General features: G+C 27.8%; 1 protein-coding gene across 2 annotated transcripts; it reads left to right on the top strand.

Moving 5' to 3' along the window:
- Positions 1 to 654: 654 nt before the first annotated feature.
- On the top strand, positions 655 to 9,093 carry LOC122854199 (homeobox protein Nkx-2.8-like). 2 transcript variants are annotated; one of them, XM_044154655.1, is made up of 4 exons: positions 655 to 945; positions 6,392 to 6,504; positions 6,631 to 6,843; positions 8,071 to 9,093. In XM_044154655.1, exons 1-4 carry the CDS (start codon positions 863 to 865, stop codon positions 8,634 to 8,636), a joined length of 975 nt encoding a protein of 324 aa, XP_044010590.1. In that variant the 5' UTR covers positions 655 to 862; the 3' UTR covers positions 8,637 to 9,093. The 2 variants fall into 2 exon arrangements, with proteins under 2 accessions (XP_044010590.1, XP_044010589.1); XM_044154654.1 differs by lacking the exon at positions 655 to 945 and adding an exon at positions 5,110 to 5,677 and having other exon boundaries at positions 8,071 to 8,757.
- Positions 9,094 to 17,627: the final 8,534 nt, after the last annotated feature.

The raw sequence follows: 17,627 nt of genomic DNA, 5'->3' as shown, positions 1-17,627 counted from the left end.
AATCGGTTTTATTTATTTTTAATAATCGAGGTCATCTTGATTTAAATTAAAAAATTTTTATATCTTAAAATCTTGATATTATTATTATTATTTACTTGACAAATAAATTACATAAACTAATAGTTAAAAATTGACTTGAAAAATTTGAAAAAAAAAAAAATTTCTTATCGTTTATGTTGAGAGAAATAAATAAATATATATTCAAATGTTTTGAAAAGATACACTCTATGTTATAAGCTCTGACACTTCACCTCAAGAGTTGACATTGACAAAAAATAAAAAAAAAAATATTCAAGTAGAAAAAAAAATCAAATAATTGTTTTAAGTAGCTCTTGATTTTAATAATCATCTAAATAAAAAAAAATTGAGTATCTGATGTGATTATCAATGCGAGGATCAAAATTAATATTAGAAATGATTTTTTTTTCTATAAATTATTAAATAGTTTTGCTGTAGAATTTTTATTAAATTGACAAATAATTTATTTGCAGCGATTTAGTGACTTAGAAAATCATACAGATCGGTAGTCGAAACTAATCTCTATATAGGGTTGTTATCAAATGAAAGATAAGGTTGCCTGAGTTCCTATCTAGACGCCATATTTTCGATAGAATATATACATATAAAAGTGGTCAATCTATAGCCAAGACTGTTAGTAGTACAATCACATTAAATTCATAAAATTATTATTTTTATAAATATAAATTAAACATATATATTATTTTATTACAGAAAAAAATTTAAAGTGCGACAAAGTTATTAAAGGAGTGTTGGATAAAATAATAAACAATTAATTTCTAAATTTGAATATATATTAAAAAGAAATCATCAAGTGTACAACAGGCTTAGAAAAAAAAAAAATATGGCAACGGGATATGATGATTGTTATGATTCTTCTTGGCATTTAATACCACCCGATTATATATCACATGATGATGATTACAGGTATGACTATAAATTACATATTAAATTGGCAATATAATTAATTTACAGTAGTTTATGTTTATTAAATATATATGTATTTTGTAAATTTAAATTATATAAACATGCATGTTTTCGAGAATGAAGATAAGGGTGAATCCTCAGCCCAAGGGGGGTGAAATTTTATAAATGTGAATGGTACGTCTTGTTACACTGCACTCATATTAAATACTCGAAATATTATTATACCAACATCTGTCTAGTTTACACAATTTAAATTTACTTTAATTTCAAATATAAAATATATATATTTGAATTTTATTCAAGTGTTTTAACAAATTAATTGAAAAAAAAAAAGCACAGCTTTAACAATTCAAAAACAATTTTTAATATAAAAGTGAATAATTTTTTACTATTGATTTTCTTCATGGAGGTCTTTTGAGAATATATTTTTAAGCAACAATATAAAGAACTTGGTTTCCGGTTTTATATAATAAAAAGATATGTGACTATTTAAAATAACTTTTTAAACGGTTCTTAAACGGCGGGAAAGAAAGGAAAAAAAATTATATTCATACGATGCGATTTGACATTAGCTCTGTATATATAGCCATGCAAACTTTTGATCACGTATCGAGGTATATTTTATTTTTTCTTCCAAGTCAGGTGAGTTGAATCACCGGATGCATGGTGTCAAAGCAGTGTGTTTGTATGCTTTTTTAGTTTAACAAGGCGAGAGAGAGAGTAAAAAAAAAGAGGAAAAAAAATATATACTACTACTGTAAGATATAGAACACGAATAAAACCATAAAGAGGCCCTCGAAATAAATCCAAATGATATTTTTTAAAATTCCAAGTATACGTAGTATAGTACTACGAAAGCTTACTACGTTCATTGACGGCTTCAACGCGAGAAAAAGAAAAAATACATAATAAAAAAAAGAAAAAATTGAAGAAAAAAAAAATACACCAAGAGGCCCACCCGCTTGGGCCTTTTGTCAATAATTTTATGAATGAAATTGAGCGACTTTGAAAAAAACGTAAGAAAAATTTCATTCATACTTTTTTAGCACACATACACACACATACAATTACCATATTTATACAAACATGGTATTTTCCATCATGATCGATATAATTTTTTCAATTTTTTTTAATTTTTTTTTTCGTTTGCAGGTAATATTGATTATTGACGCAAGTTATCTTTCGAAAGATATGATAGAATGAAAAAAAAAATTATAGATTAGAGTCACACGTGCGGTAATTGTGAAAAAAAAATAATTTAATTTGAAAAAAAAAAATAATTTAAAACTGTAAAAAAGAAATGAGCTAAGGTTTCCCTTTTTTTTTTTCTTTTTTTTTTTTTTTGGGTAGCCAAATAGTCTAGCAAGTTTTTGCAGGTACATTTTTCTTTTTCTTTTTTTTGAGAGTTTGTTTGAGACATTGGAATTTATCCACTTGAGTTTTCTTTTTTTCTTTTTGATTGTTCATTTTTTTTTTTCTTTCTGGAGAGGTGTGTGTGTGTGTTTAAATTTTCGTAGAAATAATTCGTGAAATATTTTGTGTGGGCACGTATTTCGGCAATAAATGAAAAGACACAAACGTTGTACCTGCTGTTTATAATACAGACTAAACGACTGCAAGCTTAAGAGATGTTTTTTTTTTTTTTTTTTTTCTCTTATTCTCAGATGGTGGGCCCTTTATTATTATTTTTCCTATCTCTTTTTAGTTTTCCGCTTTTAAGCATTTTCAACTTCCGTCCACCCCTTGTATAGTATACAGTATAGAGGGATATATCCTTGAGAAAATCTTTTTACATTTTTTTCTCTCTCTTGCACTCATTTTGATTTCTCTAGGATTTTTAGTGTAGTGTGTGAGAAAAAAAAAAAATAATACAGAGAGATACACTTCTTCGGACTCATTTAGATTAAAATAGGTACCATTACAATTTATAATGATGAAATTTTACAGGGAATTTGAGATCAGTCCAGAAATTAATACACCTGAAGTGCCTGTACACTACCCCTCTTGCATTATCTATAGAAAAATGAAGAAAAATAAAATTCCTCTCTGTCTGCAAAAGTATATATAAAGAATATTTTATTTAAACACAAAACGCGAGAATTTATTTGTAAATTTTTGCTCATTTTTATATATTTTATTTCCAAGCGAGAATATATTAGTATATTTAAAAAATATGTCGCATCTTTGTATATGAATATACATGATGTAAAAAAAATTATTGAAACAATGAGACACAGACAAATTGGATTGCGTGTATTAAAACAAGTTGGCACAGCTATCGCCAAACAGTCGTGAGACTTGGACAAATGTTGCTCGATTGCCTGCCTTTAATATTATCTTTGTCTCACACTGGATGGTACCACCCCGTTGAGTTTTCACCCCTGAATATATACATAGTTGGATTATACTTGAGCTTTTTGGCATCGACTTGTTCACATCGTCAAGATGTGATAAAAACAAAATATATAATAAATTTATATTCAATATAAAAAAATATATATATATATTTAAAACTTGAAAATCAAATAAAACTTAGAGACATTATATTAAAAATATAAGATAACTGTTAAATGTGATTCTAACCAGATTAGATGTCGTGCTTTTCAACATTTAAGATATTAAATTTATATATTTTTTTATTTCACATGATATGATACTTGATAAAATAGACAATTTGCGTGCAGTTTGAAATATCTTGTCACGATTCTTCTATAAATATTATTTTTAAATAAATTTAAAATATTAAAATATATTTATTTTATCACCTAGTTAATTTTAACAATTAATTTGGTTGAATAATATTTTTATTGATGCTTAAAAATTCATTGAATCAACAGTTTTGATTAAACTCAAAAATAAATATTAAAATATACTTTTAATAAGGAGAATTTATTATATAATGAACACTTGAAAATATATAGAATCATCAATAAATATTTGCAACATTAGTAACCTTCAAAAAATAAAATAAATGATTGTTAGAAAAAAAAAGGAAAAAAAAAAAGAAAAGTTTTTATATTTTTTTGAAGAATAAAAAAAGGGAGAGAAGTGTAGAGTGATTTTTATATTTTTTCTGTGGGCTAGCTAGTTTCTAAAGGACTTGAATATACATGCGTAAAACCGGAGGTCAAGAAGAGCATAATAGACGGTGAGAAAAATAAAATAAAATAAAAAAAAAAAAAAAAAAAGGAGAAAAACGAAAATGCTAGACTGCGTGTCGTCGTTGCTTGGACACTCAACAATAGAAACCCTGTACGCCCTTTTCCGGACTTTTTGACTTTACAACCAAAAAAGAAGAAGAAGAAAAACAAGAAGAAGATGCCAAAGAAAAATAACTACAAGAAGAAGTGTTACAACAATAGTAAAATACCTCAGTTAAACCGGAAATGTAGAAACAAAATTATTTCACCTTTTTTCGATGTGTTTTTTTATTATTTTATTTTTTTTCAAATTTTTACCTTCCGCATTATAAACGCTACTGTAAAAATAATGTTCAAAAAAAAAATTTACAAGAAAAATCAAATAGTCCTTGAAGTAAAATCTATTCTATTGAAAAAAAAATAAAATAAAATAAAAATTTCAAGTCGTTAAAATTTTCGAAACATTTGCCGACAATCATTTACTAGAAAAAAAAAAAAAAAAAAGAAATAAAATTTGTAATTGGATATTTTTGAAATAAATGTCAGCTAATTTTCATTTTATATATTTCATGTGTAAAATATGGGTTAAGGGTGAGAGGGTGTAATACAGGATATTGATAATGAAAAAAAAAAAAATAAAAAACCAACATGAAAGTACGCGGTGTTAATGCTCTTTCGAATTAACACTCGACATAAAGTGTGTCGTGAAGAACTGCTGAAAAATCTTTGATCGATATTAAAACCGGATTGGCTGCAGTTGTATCAAAAAAAAAAATAAAAATGTATTATATTTATAGAGAAGAGAAAGGGAAGAGAAACAACCCTTGTATTTGCCGCGCCTTCATTGCACTGCATAAGCTCCACCCTTTGGTAATATAACCACGAGAATTTATCCTGAAAGAAAATGTAGCTGATGGTTTGTGCTTTGTGGAAAAAAAAAAACCTGTTAAATAACCAATTTTCATGGCTATTGGGGTAGGGGAAAATAGAGAAAAGACCGCCCCTAGCACGAACGCCCCTTCGACTGTACTAGAGAGTGCTCAAGGAAGAAAATGTTTCGATGGTAGGGACACACTAGTCGTCAAGTGCTCGTCGAGAACACACTCGAAATATTACAAGAAGAGTCCTCAAATTTTACATCAAGACTTGGAAAAAAAATATATACATCTTTTTTCATTTATATATTTAAAAAAGATTTAAATATTAATTAATTTGTGATAACAATTTAATTGAGTTTTTTTTTTTTTGAAAGTGAATCACCAAGAGTTTTAATTTGGAGCAATTTTAAAAAGTGATCGATTTGAATTGTGAAGTGGAGCTTAAATATCATTGGAATTTAATTGATAGAAAATTAGTGAATTATAATTTATTTTTATATTTCAATTTGAGTATATTGTTGAGATTAAATTATGTTTTGAGTATTGTGATACAATAGTTAAAAGTATTTACGAAAAACAAAAGATAATTAAAACAATAATTAAAATGGGGGACAAGAATCCACTTCTACCCTGGTCTTTTCTTTCACCAGCATTTATGAATCACTTGTGGTTCAAGCAACAAATTGAAAATATATCAGCTCTAAATAAATCAAGGTAAAAATATAAACGGAAAATTCCAGCAAATATAAAATTTACAGCTCAAAATTGACACCTTAACTTTCTAAAATGTGTGTTTTTTTTTTTTTTTTTTTTTTCATTTTAATTTTCTCTCAATAATATAAACACAACGGGATATTTACTTAATCTATTCTTCTATTTTATTTTCAATAACATCAATGATAAATGATTATATTCAAAATTTTCAAAGTTCAAAAAGAAAAAGACAAATAAAATGTGTTTCTGTCTTTTTCTTTTTTTTTTTTTTTCTTTTTTCATAATGTATATTTTTGGTACGTGTCATTATAATAAATTTAGCGGCTTAAAATATTTGAAAGAATAAAGAGGAAAAAAAAAAAAAAAAAGAAGGAAGGTGTCTTACATACTGTGAGTGAATTAAATTTGCAGTTTCCACCAGATTTAAACATTTCAACAGCCTCTTGTAGGGGTTTTATTCTAGACGTAACAATAGTTTTAAACTGAGGTGGTCATGCCGCCTGTAGTTCCACTTTTCATGTGGCAAAAGATCCAACAATAACTTTAAATGTTTTAATCCCGTTTTTACCGTAAAAGCCAGCTTTTTCATAAATCTATAAATTGACTTCATACCGACTTTATTATTTTTCCAAATAATTCCTTAAAACACAATGCAAATTTTCGTATATATATATGCTAATTGAAAAATGTATTTTCTTTTTTGTTTGTCTACAGATTACTGGAAAATATTAAAAATCCAGTTGCTTCAAGGACAAGTTCTGGATTTAAAATTGATGATATTTTAAAGTTAAATGATACAAAGCCGCCGGCACAAGATGAAACAAATGGTAAAATATAATCTCCTTATAAAATTGTCTTCTTTTATCTTTTTGGCGAAAAAGAAAAATCAAAGAAAACCGAAAAATCTGATGATAATTAACTTTGTTCTTTTTTTTTTTTTTTTCTGTTTCTAGGAATGACAATGTTACCAAGTGAAATTCCAGCAGCTTATCAACAATTTTTTGAACATACAATGCTTCAATCTGGTGGTTTACATGGACATTTTGGTAATTCATTAGCAGCAAATTTACCTCCACCACCAGCATCATCATTACCACCACCTGGTTTTCTCAGTTGGCCACCAACTTCACTCCTATCAATGCCACCAAATTTAACAGAAATAACTGGTAAGTTTCATAATATCTGGAAAATTAAATTGATGCAACAAGCTTTTTTTCTATTATTTTCATTTTTTTTTTTTCCATGAAATTACACATCGTATTCTTCACGAAGTTACATTATATATATATATTTGCCCCGTTATATATCTTGTTGATTTTTTTTTTTTCTTCTTGATTTTTTGTCCCTTGGTACGACCCTTATTTATTTAACACCCTACAATTGGTTCGCGCCATACTAAGCAGGATCTAATGGCCCTATAAAAGGTCCTTTGGATACTCGTTTCATGATTGGCCCAAGCAGCCTAGACAGATGTCACTCTTGGGACAGATGCAAGCACTGGATTCATGATATACACACCGTATATAAACTTTGCACATTTACTATTCCCCTCAATCTTTTTTTTTTTACATTTTACATCACTTTTTCACGCAACAATAAAATAAAATTGTCACGCCCAACATTCACATTGTCGCGGTTACACAAAATACTCGTGTAGTTTTTATTTTCAATATACACACGACGCACACACAATGATAATGCTTTTGATACAAAATTTTCAACGAGGGCTAAATTCAAATCCACCATTTTTATTTTCATTTTATATGATATTTAAAAATATATATATAACTTATTGAATGATTATTCAATTTATTTTGATTAAAGGGAGATGGTAGAAAAGCTCTTTTAAAAATGATTGAATATATTTTTAGGATTTAATTGAATTTAAATCCAGGTAGATGACGATGAAATTGAGAGGCATTAAAATTATTTTGATTTATGCTTTTTTTTTTTTTTTTTTGAATGCGCATATTAGGAAAAAGGGTTTCGATTATATTGAAATAAAATAATGATAATTAAGATAGATGGATAGATAAATATAGTGACAATAATTCTATATGTAAATTGAATATACAGAGTGAATTGAGTGAGATTAAAGAACATGTTGATGTATTCTAATTGAAATTATATAGAGGGAAAAGAAAAAAAAGAATCTTTCAAGGGTCTAATCTCCCATGAAAATGATATGGTTGATCTCGTGTGGGGGACCACGAACAGAGTGTGATCAAATGCATACGGATATATTCAATGAGTTTTATATCGTTTTTCTCACCCTCTATATATTTACACCCCAATAATATATACAATATACATTTACATCAAGATTAAAAATAAAATAAAAAAAAAAAATTGTCTATGCAGCTATTTGAATTTATTTTGATTTTTGTTTACAGGACATCAACATCAACATCAACAACAACAACAGCCAGATTCAACAAGCCCAACAATGTCAGATTCATTTCAATCACAACCAGAAAATTGTAATGATTCACCAAAAAGTGAAGAACAAGATTATGAAGAAATTGATGATAATCAAGATGATAGAAATGATAATAAATCTGGAATTGATTTAAATGATAGTAATTCAAATTGTGGTAAAAAACAAAGAAAAAGAAGAGTATTATTTTCAAAATCACAAACATATGAATTAGAAAGACGTTTTAGACAACAAAGATATTTAAATGCACCAGAACGTGAACATTTAGCATCTTTAATATCATTAACACCAACACAAGTTAAAATATGGTTTCAAAATCATAGATATAAAACAAAAAGAGCACAAAATGAAAGAGTTGAACCAGGTAGTAGTGGTTGTTCACCAAGAAGAGTTGCTGTACCAGTATTGGTTAGAGATGGTAAACCATGCCAATCAAAACTCATGGAAAATGGATATTCAACTGGTCCAAATGGACAAATAAATATGGCATCAGCATACATGCAAAAACCATACTGGTGGTGAAACTTTTTCACATAAGTAGCTAGCTTGAATCCTAAAATTAATAATTATAATAATATTATTTTATTTTTGATTCGTGTTAGTGTGCTTTGACGTATAAATAATATCAAGATTTATTTGTAAATTTTAGTTTTAAATATCTTGCATATAATTTTGTAAAATAAATCAAAAAAAAAAAATGATGATACCAAGTGAAATATATAAATATATCAAAATATATAGAACCAGAAATAATCTGGTAGATTTTTTTTTTTTTTTTTTTTTTCGAAACATTAGAATTGTTATTAAAATGATAATTGTAAAAAAATAATTTAGATAATTGAAATTATTTTTCGACAATTCTGATGTTTCAATTTATATTGTAGCAGATTGTATATATGTACATAATAGTAAAATATATATTGAATATATATAACTGCAAAGAAACGTAAATATAATAAAAGATGAATAAATAAATAAATAATATTAAATTTGTATTTTAAATTTTATCATAAACCATATTAAATGAGCTTTATCCTCATTGTTTTTCATTGGATAAACAATTTAAAAAAAAAAAACTAAAATTCGCGAATGAGATAGACAGATTGAATTTAACAACCCCCTTGTATATTTATTTGATTTTTTGCTATACATTTTTCTTTTGCAGAATACGCCGGAAACTTGCTGTAACTCGAGTGACATGTATCCGGTTTCCGTTTCCGAAGTCAGCCATTTTGTAACCGGTTGAGATTTCCCAGTGTCTATTTTCGAACCCCCGCAATATATATGCAATCATCCCTCATATCTATTGTCTAATATCAAGATTGTATAAGAATCAAAAGTCAAGTTTTTTTTTGTTTTTTTTTATCGTGTCACTGATGCGGCAATGTTAATAGTATTATATAGAAAATTTTCAGATTAGATTGGTCAAAAGAGGTTGATGTTGTTTTTTATATTTTTCCATGTCAATAAATCTTGCATAGCGCATGTATAGCTATATGAAATCTCTTTTAGCCAGAGACCAAACAAGAAAAAAATAAATATAAATTCGTAAAGAGTCAAAGGGATGATGATCATGATGATGACGCAGCGAGGTAAATGGAGTGGACAGCGGCCAGCATATGTTTCGCTTTTTTCTCATAAATATTTTTTTCTAAATATAAGTGTAATATGTAATATTACGTGCAAAATGTTTGTGCAACAGACCGGAAACAACTGATAACATTCATCTGAATCATATCGAGTACTATGATTTATACATGACCCCAAGTTAATCATGATAGTGGATTTGAAATTTTTTTTTTTTCCTTTTTTTTTTATGCTGATGCTTCTCTTGAAGAAGAGAGCTGAAGCTATACAATTTTTTTTTTTAAATTCAAGTGTGACAGACGTCATAGTGTGAGATTTTTTTTTGAAATAAATTTTCTTACTTTCTCTTGAGGTTTTTCTTGAAACTTTTTTGTCAATTGTGAATTTTTTTTTTTTTACTGTAAATTACAAGCATCTGTGAAATTGAATATTCACTTGAGGTTAAATTCTGTGAATAAACAATTAAATTTTCATGCTTTGATGAATTGACAGAAATTTTTAATTTATTTTGTAAATATTTTTATTTTATATACCTAAATACTTGCTGAAAAGATTTTTAAGAAAAAAAAACTATTTCTTCCCGACACGCTGTCTAAAGCATTTTTTTTTTTTTTTTTTCATTATTATTTTAAAAAGGTCTTTCAATTGAATATAAAAGTTTTTCACAATACAAGTAAATTGTTTTACTGTCCGAAGAAAAAAAACAACTGTCTTCCGCAGAAGATATTTTTTATTTTTCGCGTAGTCAAATCAATATAGTAAAAAATAGAAAAACAAATTGATAGTTTGTCGAGCAACGGGACGTCCCCTAATATTTCCGATTGTAATCGAGGGGGTGTATCAAAATAGTGGAAGGATAAATCCCGTGAAAGGTTTTCCATATAAATATATACGATAAAAATTCAGAGCAAGATGAGGACTATGACCAGAAAAATAACATAAAAAAAAAAGAAAAAATATATAAAAAAAAGTAAAAAATTGGACAATACTGGTAAGGTTCTGGGGGGTGTTTTATTGGCTGGTTTCCGTCTGTACATTTATCTGTAGGGTTGATGAAGTTTTATCCAAATCCTGTACACACATTTACAAGGGGTCGTATACATATTGAAATTGTATGCTTATAGTTGAGAATGTCCAAAACTTTTTATACAGTGAAAAGTCGAGTCTTCCGGGGGTTATATATAATAATAAAAAATCCTTGTTTTTTATTGTATTGACCATTAAATACTGTTTCGAATTTGTTGATAGAAAAAAAAAAAAAATGATGAAAATAAATAAAGATAATCTGTATATGTAAAATGTCAACTTGGTCTCGTGGGGTCGTGCGAATTGTTACGTTAGCCACTTCTCAAAAGTCAAAATAGTACATGTAGTATATATATGGAGTACAATCAAGATAATAATTATGATGTGAATTAAGGACACACCTGAACGATAGGGAAAGAAGATACGTGTGGGCGTTAAAAGGTACCGTGCCCAATTGTTCATATATAATAATAATTGTGCGGTGAAATCGATTGGCATGTATACATTTATTTATGTACAACGCGTTGAAAGAATAGAAAAAAACGGAAGTTAAGGTTTTACAGAGAGTGCTGTACTGATGTGTAAAAAAATAAAAATAAAAATATGAAAGCGTAAAACACGCGTGTCAGTGTGACACGTATGATAGGGTGGCTCTAACAAGTCACGCGACCGGAAAGAGCATCCTAATTGATATCGATTGAACAATGAGCTAGTTGTTTTAGTGTTTGGCCTTTTTTTTTTTTTTTTAACTTGATTGATCAACTAATATAAATAGATATATACTCATCCGAAAAATATCTTAAAAATATTTTAGAAATTGCAATAACTTCTTTTATAATTTTCATATAATTTTTTGTTTGAAAATATCAAATGAAAAATTTGCGGAAACTTGGTGTTTTTTTTTTTTACTCAGCCACATTGTTGGCAATGATGCTCAAAGCAAGTTTCCGAAATTTTATCATGAAAATAAAATAATAAAAGTATTAGAGTTATTAATCAAAGTAAAATTCAGGGAGCAACCATACATACCGTCACCGTCGCGACCATATTCCCCGGTAAGAATAGATTGTTTCCTTTTCCGTTGGAGTTTTATGGTACGTTGCAGCTCAGCGATGTATTATAAGATTGCTTAATCAATAAAATATACCAGTATTATATTTTGTATAATATAACTAACCAATTTATATTTTTTTAAAACTTGCAAAATCAAAATTGAAAATTAAATTAATAAAATTGTAATCGCTACAGTTTATCAGGACTAACCGTTCATTTTTAGGTGATGCTTTACGAAGGAACTCATGGGAATTACGGGAACATTTATATACAGGTCACGAGAAAACTTACGGTGAAAATATTGTGTGAAAATCCCATAGATGTTTACTAGAATTCTACCGACTATCTCACCCCCGTGAGTAACTTATATGTAACACCCTGTATACAAAGAAGAAAATAAATGAAAAAACATTTAATCGTAAATTAACTGGCGTCAACATGATTTAATGAAGCCTAATAAATATCCGTTGTATAAATAAATTCATCATTTTTTTTGGAAACAAGTTTTCTCAAATAGGTAAACAATAGTGGAAGAGAGGAGGGTTGTTGGTTATTGGTGGTATGTCTATGTACAATGGCCATTGATCGGTTAACGATAATGACAAGTCAAAGTTTCACCAGTCTAATTTAGACATTGGCAGATTTTTTATATATATTTATAGCACGTGTTTATGTTACATATAGCAAGTCATAAATGTATTATAAAACCAAAGTCACCCCCATCTATATATCTCATGGATTAAACGCGTATTTCCATCTTCTTCTTTTACTTTATATGCTGGTGGTATTGGGGGGCAACTATTCCATGTTAACTTCAGTACTTAATAATAATTCCCACCCTCACACATATACATTTTTTTTATTTATAAAAATCATGACAATAGAACACGAGCGGTTGCATTGCACGCGTACAGTCCATTAGTTGCGATGCTTCTTTATATATACATGTATAAATTCATCAAAATGAAAATCAAGATCTTTGACTCTAATAAAACATGCATATGTATAGTGTCAGGATATGTATATGAAAAAAAGATTTGTTTTAATATTCATGACGCGTTTAATTTTGAATATAATATAAAAATATTTCTACCTTCTTTTCTTTATAATTTCCTAATTTAATTGAAAATTCGCTGAAGAATTTACGAAAAAAAATTAATTTCGTAACAGGAACATAGAAGTACATAAGAGGTATTCGTTATTTTATTTAATTTAACTCCTTTTCTTTATAATTTCCTAATTTAAATAAAAATTCACCGAAGAATATTGAAAAAAAAATTTTTTTCGTAACAGGAACATAGAAGTACAGAAGAGGTATTCGTTATTTTATTTAATTTAACTCTTTTTCTTTATAATTTCCTAATTTAAATAAAAATTCACCGAAGAATATTGAAAAAAAAATTAGTTTCGTAACAGGAACATTGAAGTACAGAAGAGGTATTCGTTATTTTATTTAATTTAATTCCTTTTCTTTATAATTTCCTAATTTAAATAAAAATTCGCCGAAGAATACTGAAAAAAAAATTAATTTCGTAACAGGAACATAAAAGTACATAAGAGGTATTTATTATTTTATTTAATTTAACTCTTTTTCTTCATAATTTCCTAATTTCATTGAAAATTTGCCAAAGAATTCCTACAAAAAAATTAATAAAATTGCATATACCTCCTATGTCCTTCTATGTTTCTGATACGAAATTAATTTTTTCTCGAAAGATTTCAAGCGAATATTTAAAAGTTCAGGAAAACTTGAAGTAAAGAAGCTGAACATAGAATGTCTTTTAAGAGCTACGTGGATTTTTCGGACATAGGTTCATAGAATTTCGAAAATACACTGAATACTTTTAAAATCAAATACAAATAGCCTGACCGCGACTTTAAAATTATTATTCATTATCTTCGTAATAAAGAAACATAAAAATTAAAATCTAAACCAGTAAAACAAAATGTTTTCCAAGATCGTAACTTTATCCAAGTGGTTGTTTTAATATATAAAGCTAATTTAACTATAGCAGTTAAAGAATAAAACTCATTTATATATATATATTCGAGTAAATATCGTATCCTTTATTGTATCCTTGTTTATTGTATTAAATACCAACAAAAAGATTATCCCAAAAATTTTAAACGTGGTGTGGTCATGGCAAATATGTTGAAAAAAAAAAAAAAAAAGGGGAGCTAACTGAAGCAGAGGTGTTGTACCATGGAGTATTCGATTTTTCGCTCAATTTCCTTCGAAATATATATATTTTTTTAAAAAAAAGAATAACATTTTTGGATATACCTTTTTTTTTTTTTTTATTTTTTCATTTTCGACTGAGAAGGTTTATATCTGTGATCCCTGCTGAAAAAGAAAAAAAAAAAAAAAAGAAAAAACATCTATAATGTTACAATTGACACAGGGTTCGACGTGGCGTTGCTAAGCTCGTTAAATGCAGCAGTTTAGCTAGTGGATAAAGTATAAAATAGAGTATAAGGGATATATTATGTGTGTTTGAGGTTGTTGTACAGTTTTTCCAATGAAATGGAAAGAAAAAAAAATATACATACATTGTTGAATGAATGAATTGAACATATATGTTTTGGATAAATACGCCAACTATTCGAGTCAGAGAATGAAAATAAACTTATATATACACGCATTTATATTTACTGATTCATATTTTTTTTTATTAGTGAAAATCCTAACGTGGTTAAATCCACCAATGTGTCTGCTATTTTTAGGTATGTATCAAAAAAAAACCAACATTGCTTGTGTGTATATAGACATATCGACAATGTGCGTTGATGCTTATGATCACATCATGATGATGATGTCATTCCAAATACATGCAAATATTATTTTTAAAATTAATAATACTTTTTCATTACTCTTTATTATTTTTTTATCCATGTAGCTCAATTTTTTTAATAATGAAATATTTTACCTTCAAAATGAAAAGGTAAAAGACGCATTAAGGAAGCTGCAAGCCAAATCGACCCAACGGGGTCAACCCCTCTTGGTGCCACCTGGGTTAAGGCGTGGCTTTTTTACTGTGGTCGATAGCATTGTGCATGGTCCACCCTCTGTCTTCTTCACTGCTCTTCAACACCTTGACGATGATAAAACCTTTAAACACAAAAAAAATATAATAATAATAACTTGAATTAAATATTATATTTTTTTTAACTCGATGAAATTAATATCCATGTATACCAAATGAAGTATTGAGTTGTGATGTGAAAAATAATATTTATTTGTGTATAGACACAGCAACGTCAGCAAAATTATTATAGCTAAGTGCTGGCTTGTGTTACCGGAAGCTTGGTAATAGCTTTTTGTCTATCCGCATTGCTCATAACTAATCGTTTCAATATATACTTTTATTTTTTATTATATAATTATTATTTTGGCAAATGATTGGGCTCTTATTTTGTTGGTAATTTTAAAAAAACTTGCATTACTCTTGCATTATATGATTTATTATTTAAAAAAAAAATTAAAAAGTCAATAATACAGCTAAGAATGAATTTTCATTATTTTCTTTCACAGCTACTGTATTTATATTTGATAAAACTACCAACAATATAAAACATTTCAAGCGTGAAATAAGTGACCACAACACACTTTGTATACTGGGGGATGAAAACGACAACGATGATGATGAAGAAGAAGGAAAAAAAAAAAAAAAAGATCTAGAAAATAAAAATAGAAAATATATATAGAAATAGTATAAATTTTGACACGACCACAATTACGATGCAGAGTGGAAGGAAGTAAAAAAAGGTAAAAGTGAGAAGAGGTGATGGCCTTTACTAGTTTCAATAAAATAACAACCCCAAGATTGACCGGATGTTTAGTCATTGTCCCGTGCGAAAATGAAAATGAAAAAAAAAAAAAAAAAAATTGATGCTTTATCAATGGATATTTTCAAAGCTACTATACACGCATTGTGAAACGTTTAGTTTGGGCTCATTTCGATTGAAAAGGCCCCCATATATGTATACAAGAAGCATTTTATTTTGAAGGTAATAAAGAGGGCGGAGGGTAGGGTAAAGTTTTTTTTTTTTTTTTTATATATATTTCGAGCTGGAGAAGAGTAAAAGTGAGGCTATATTGGTACAGATTTAAAGGCGGAAAATTTTTTGGTTATTGTTGATGATGGAACACACAGTGGCTGTTTAGTTGAAAGGTAAAGAATTGAAAAAAAAAAAAAAACTTTTATTGAAGGTGGCAAATAGCTAAATAGTATAATATATATTATACAGATCATATGGCTTTTATCTAATTTTTATTTTTCATTGCACGCCCTTCTTTGACACAGGCTATTTTTTTTTTTTCATTATAAAAACGACTTTCTGTCTTGAATTGCACTGAGATATATTCTTCGCAACAACGCCTATCGATCCATCAGTTATTCTGCCATAATTTTACCCTAATTTTTCAGCACATTATTTCTTTTTTTTTTCCACCATAAATGTAGGGGTAAATATTTGAATATACTTGTTGTTTTTTATTTTTTTTTTTTTAAATAAAATTTATTAAAAGTCAAAGATTTTTGCATGAGAAAAATAAAATAGATAATAAAAAGACGGCTGTTTAGTTAAATTAGGCGTGTCTTTAGCTTCCGTTTCTAAATAAAATCAAAAATTTATTTCTCATCCCCAAATACATACAATATAAAAAAAAGATGGATCGATTTATATATAATATATAGAAAAAAAAATCAAAGAAAATTAGATACATGCGTTTAAGCGTGAATATATTTTCCCCCCATAAAATATATTTATTCTAAATGAGCATTTTAGTTATGAAAATTCGTTGCATCAAATTCTGCACGTGGTGGTTCATTTTTTTTAAAACCAAATAGTTAACGCAGTCAGTGTTAAATCTACATAAAAAAAAAAAAAGCAATTCACACCAGGAGGGTGGTTAAAGTTGGCTTTAGATTGAAGGCCCTACAGGGTGAGGCTTTTTTATTTTTCACTTCGTCTTTTACCCCGTGAACCCTGATGGTTATAACAGTATCAAACTGAAACTTAACTTGCAAGCTCGTTCCCCTTTATCGCCTAAAAACGTCTCGTCTAATTGATATAAACGCGCGCGCCTTAATATACTTGTCATAGTGTGCTTTTAGGGGTCAAATCCGGTGGGGCTATCACACGAGAAAAAAATAAAATAAAACAACAACCATAGAGAAAAGCAACAGTCCATTTTACATGAGACTTTTTGTATATAAGCTGAGATTCCCCTTGAGCCCCTCAAACATTTTATATATCCTAGGCTTATAAACGTTAACGCACATTTTATGCTGACGTGTTGTTTGGGATTTGATATTAGATTCGCGGCGGGTGGGCGTTCCAGGATAACCAATATATATATATTCCCTTCATCTCTCAATCACACCCTTTTAAAAATTAATATTCCATATGGTTATAAACACATCCCACTGCGACTATTAACATATCAAATGAATAAAACATGGTGTTTTTTCACTCATGATATAATTATGTCTTGTGCCCGCGTATCTTTGCCAGGATTATTGTTTTATTGTTTGGTCAGTTGTACAACAAGTCAAATTAAATCAAATCTCCCATATCTCCCTGATAAATATATTATATTTTTTTTTTTTTCAATCAAAAGATTTATATACAATTAATTTTTTATAATATATATAAATTTTTCATCTTATTATTCAAATAAAATTTGTTCCTTTTAAATTATTATAAATTGAATAGAATTATTTGTTATATATTAGAAGAGTATTAGAGTGTCTATAAATAAAAATCAAAAAAAAGAAAAAAAAAAAAATTTCTTTTGAGTTAAAATGTATCATGAGTTTCTTCCGGTGTATGCCACGAGTCACG

The sequence above is a fragment of the Aphidius gifuensis genome, linkage group LG4, assembly GCF_014905175.1.
Source record: "Aphidius gifuensis isolate YNYX2018 linkage group LG4, ASM1490517v1, whole genome shotgun sequence".
Classification (NCBI taxonomy): domain Eukaryota; kingdom Metazoa; phylum Arthropoda; class Insecta; order Hymenoptera; family Braconidae; genus Aphidius; species Aphidius gifuensis.
Note: the sequence above shows the minus strand (reverse complement) of the source record. Positions and strands in the feature narration are given on the sequence as shown.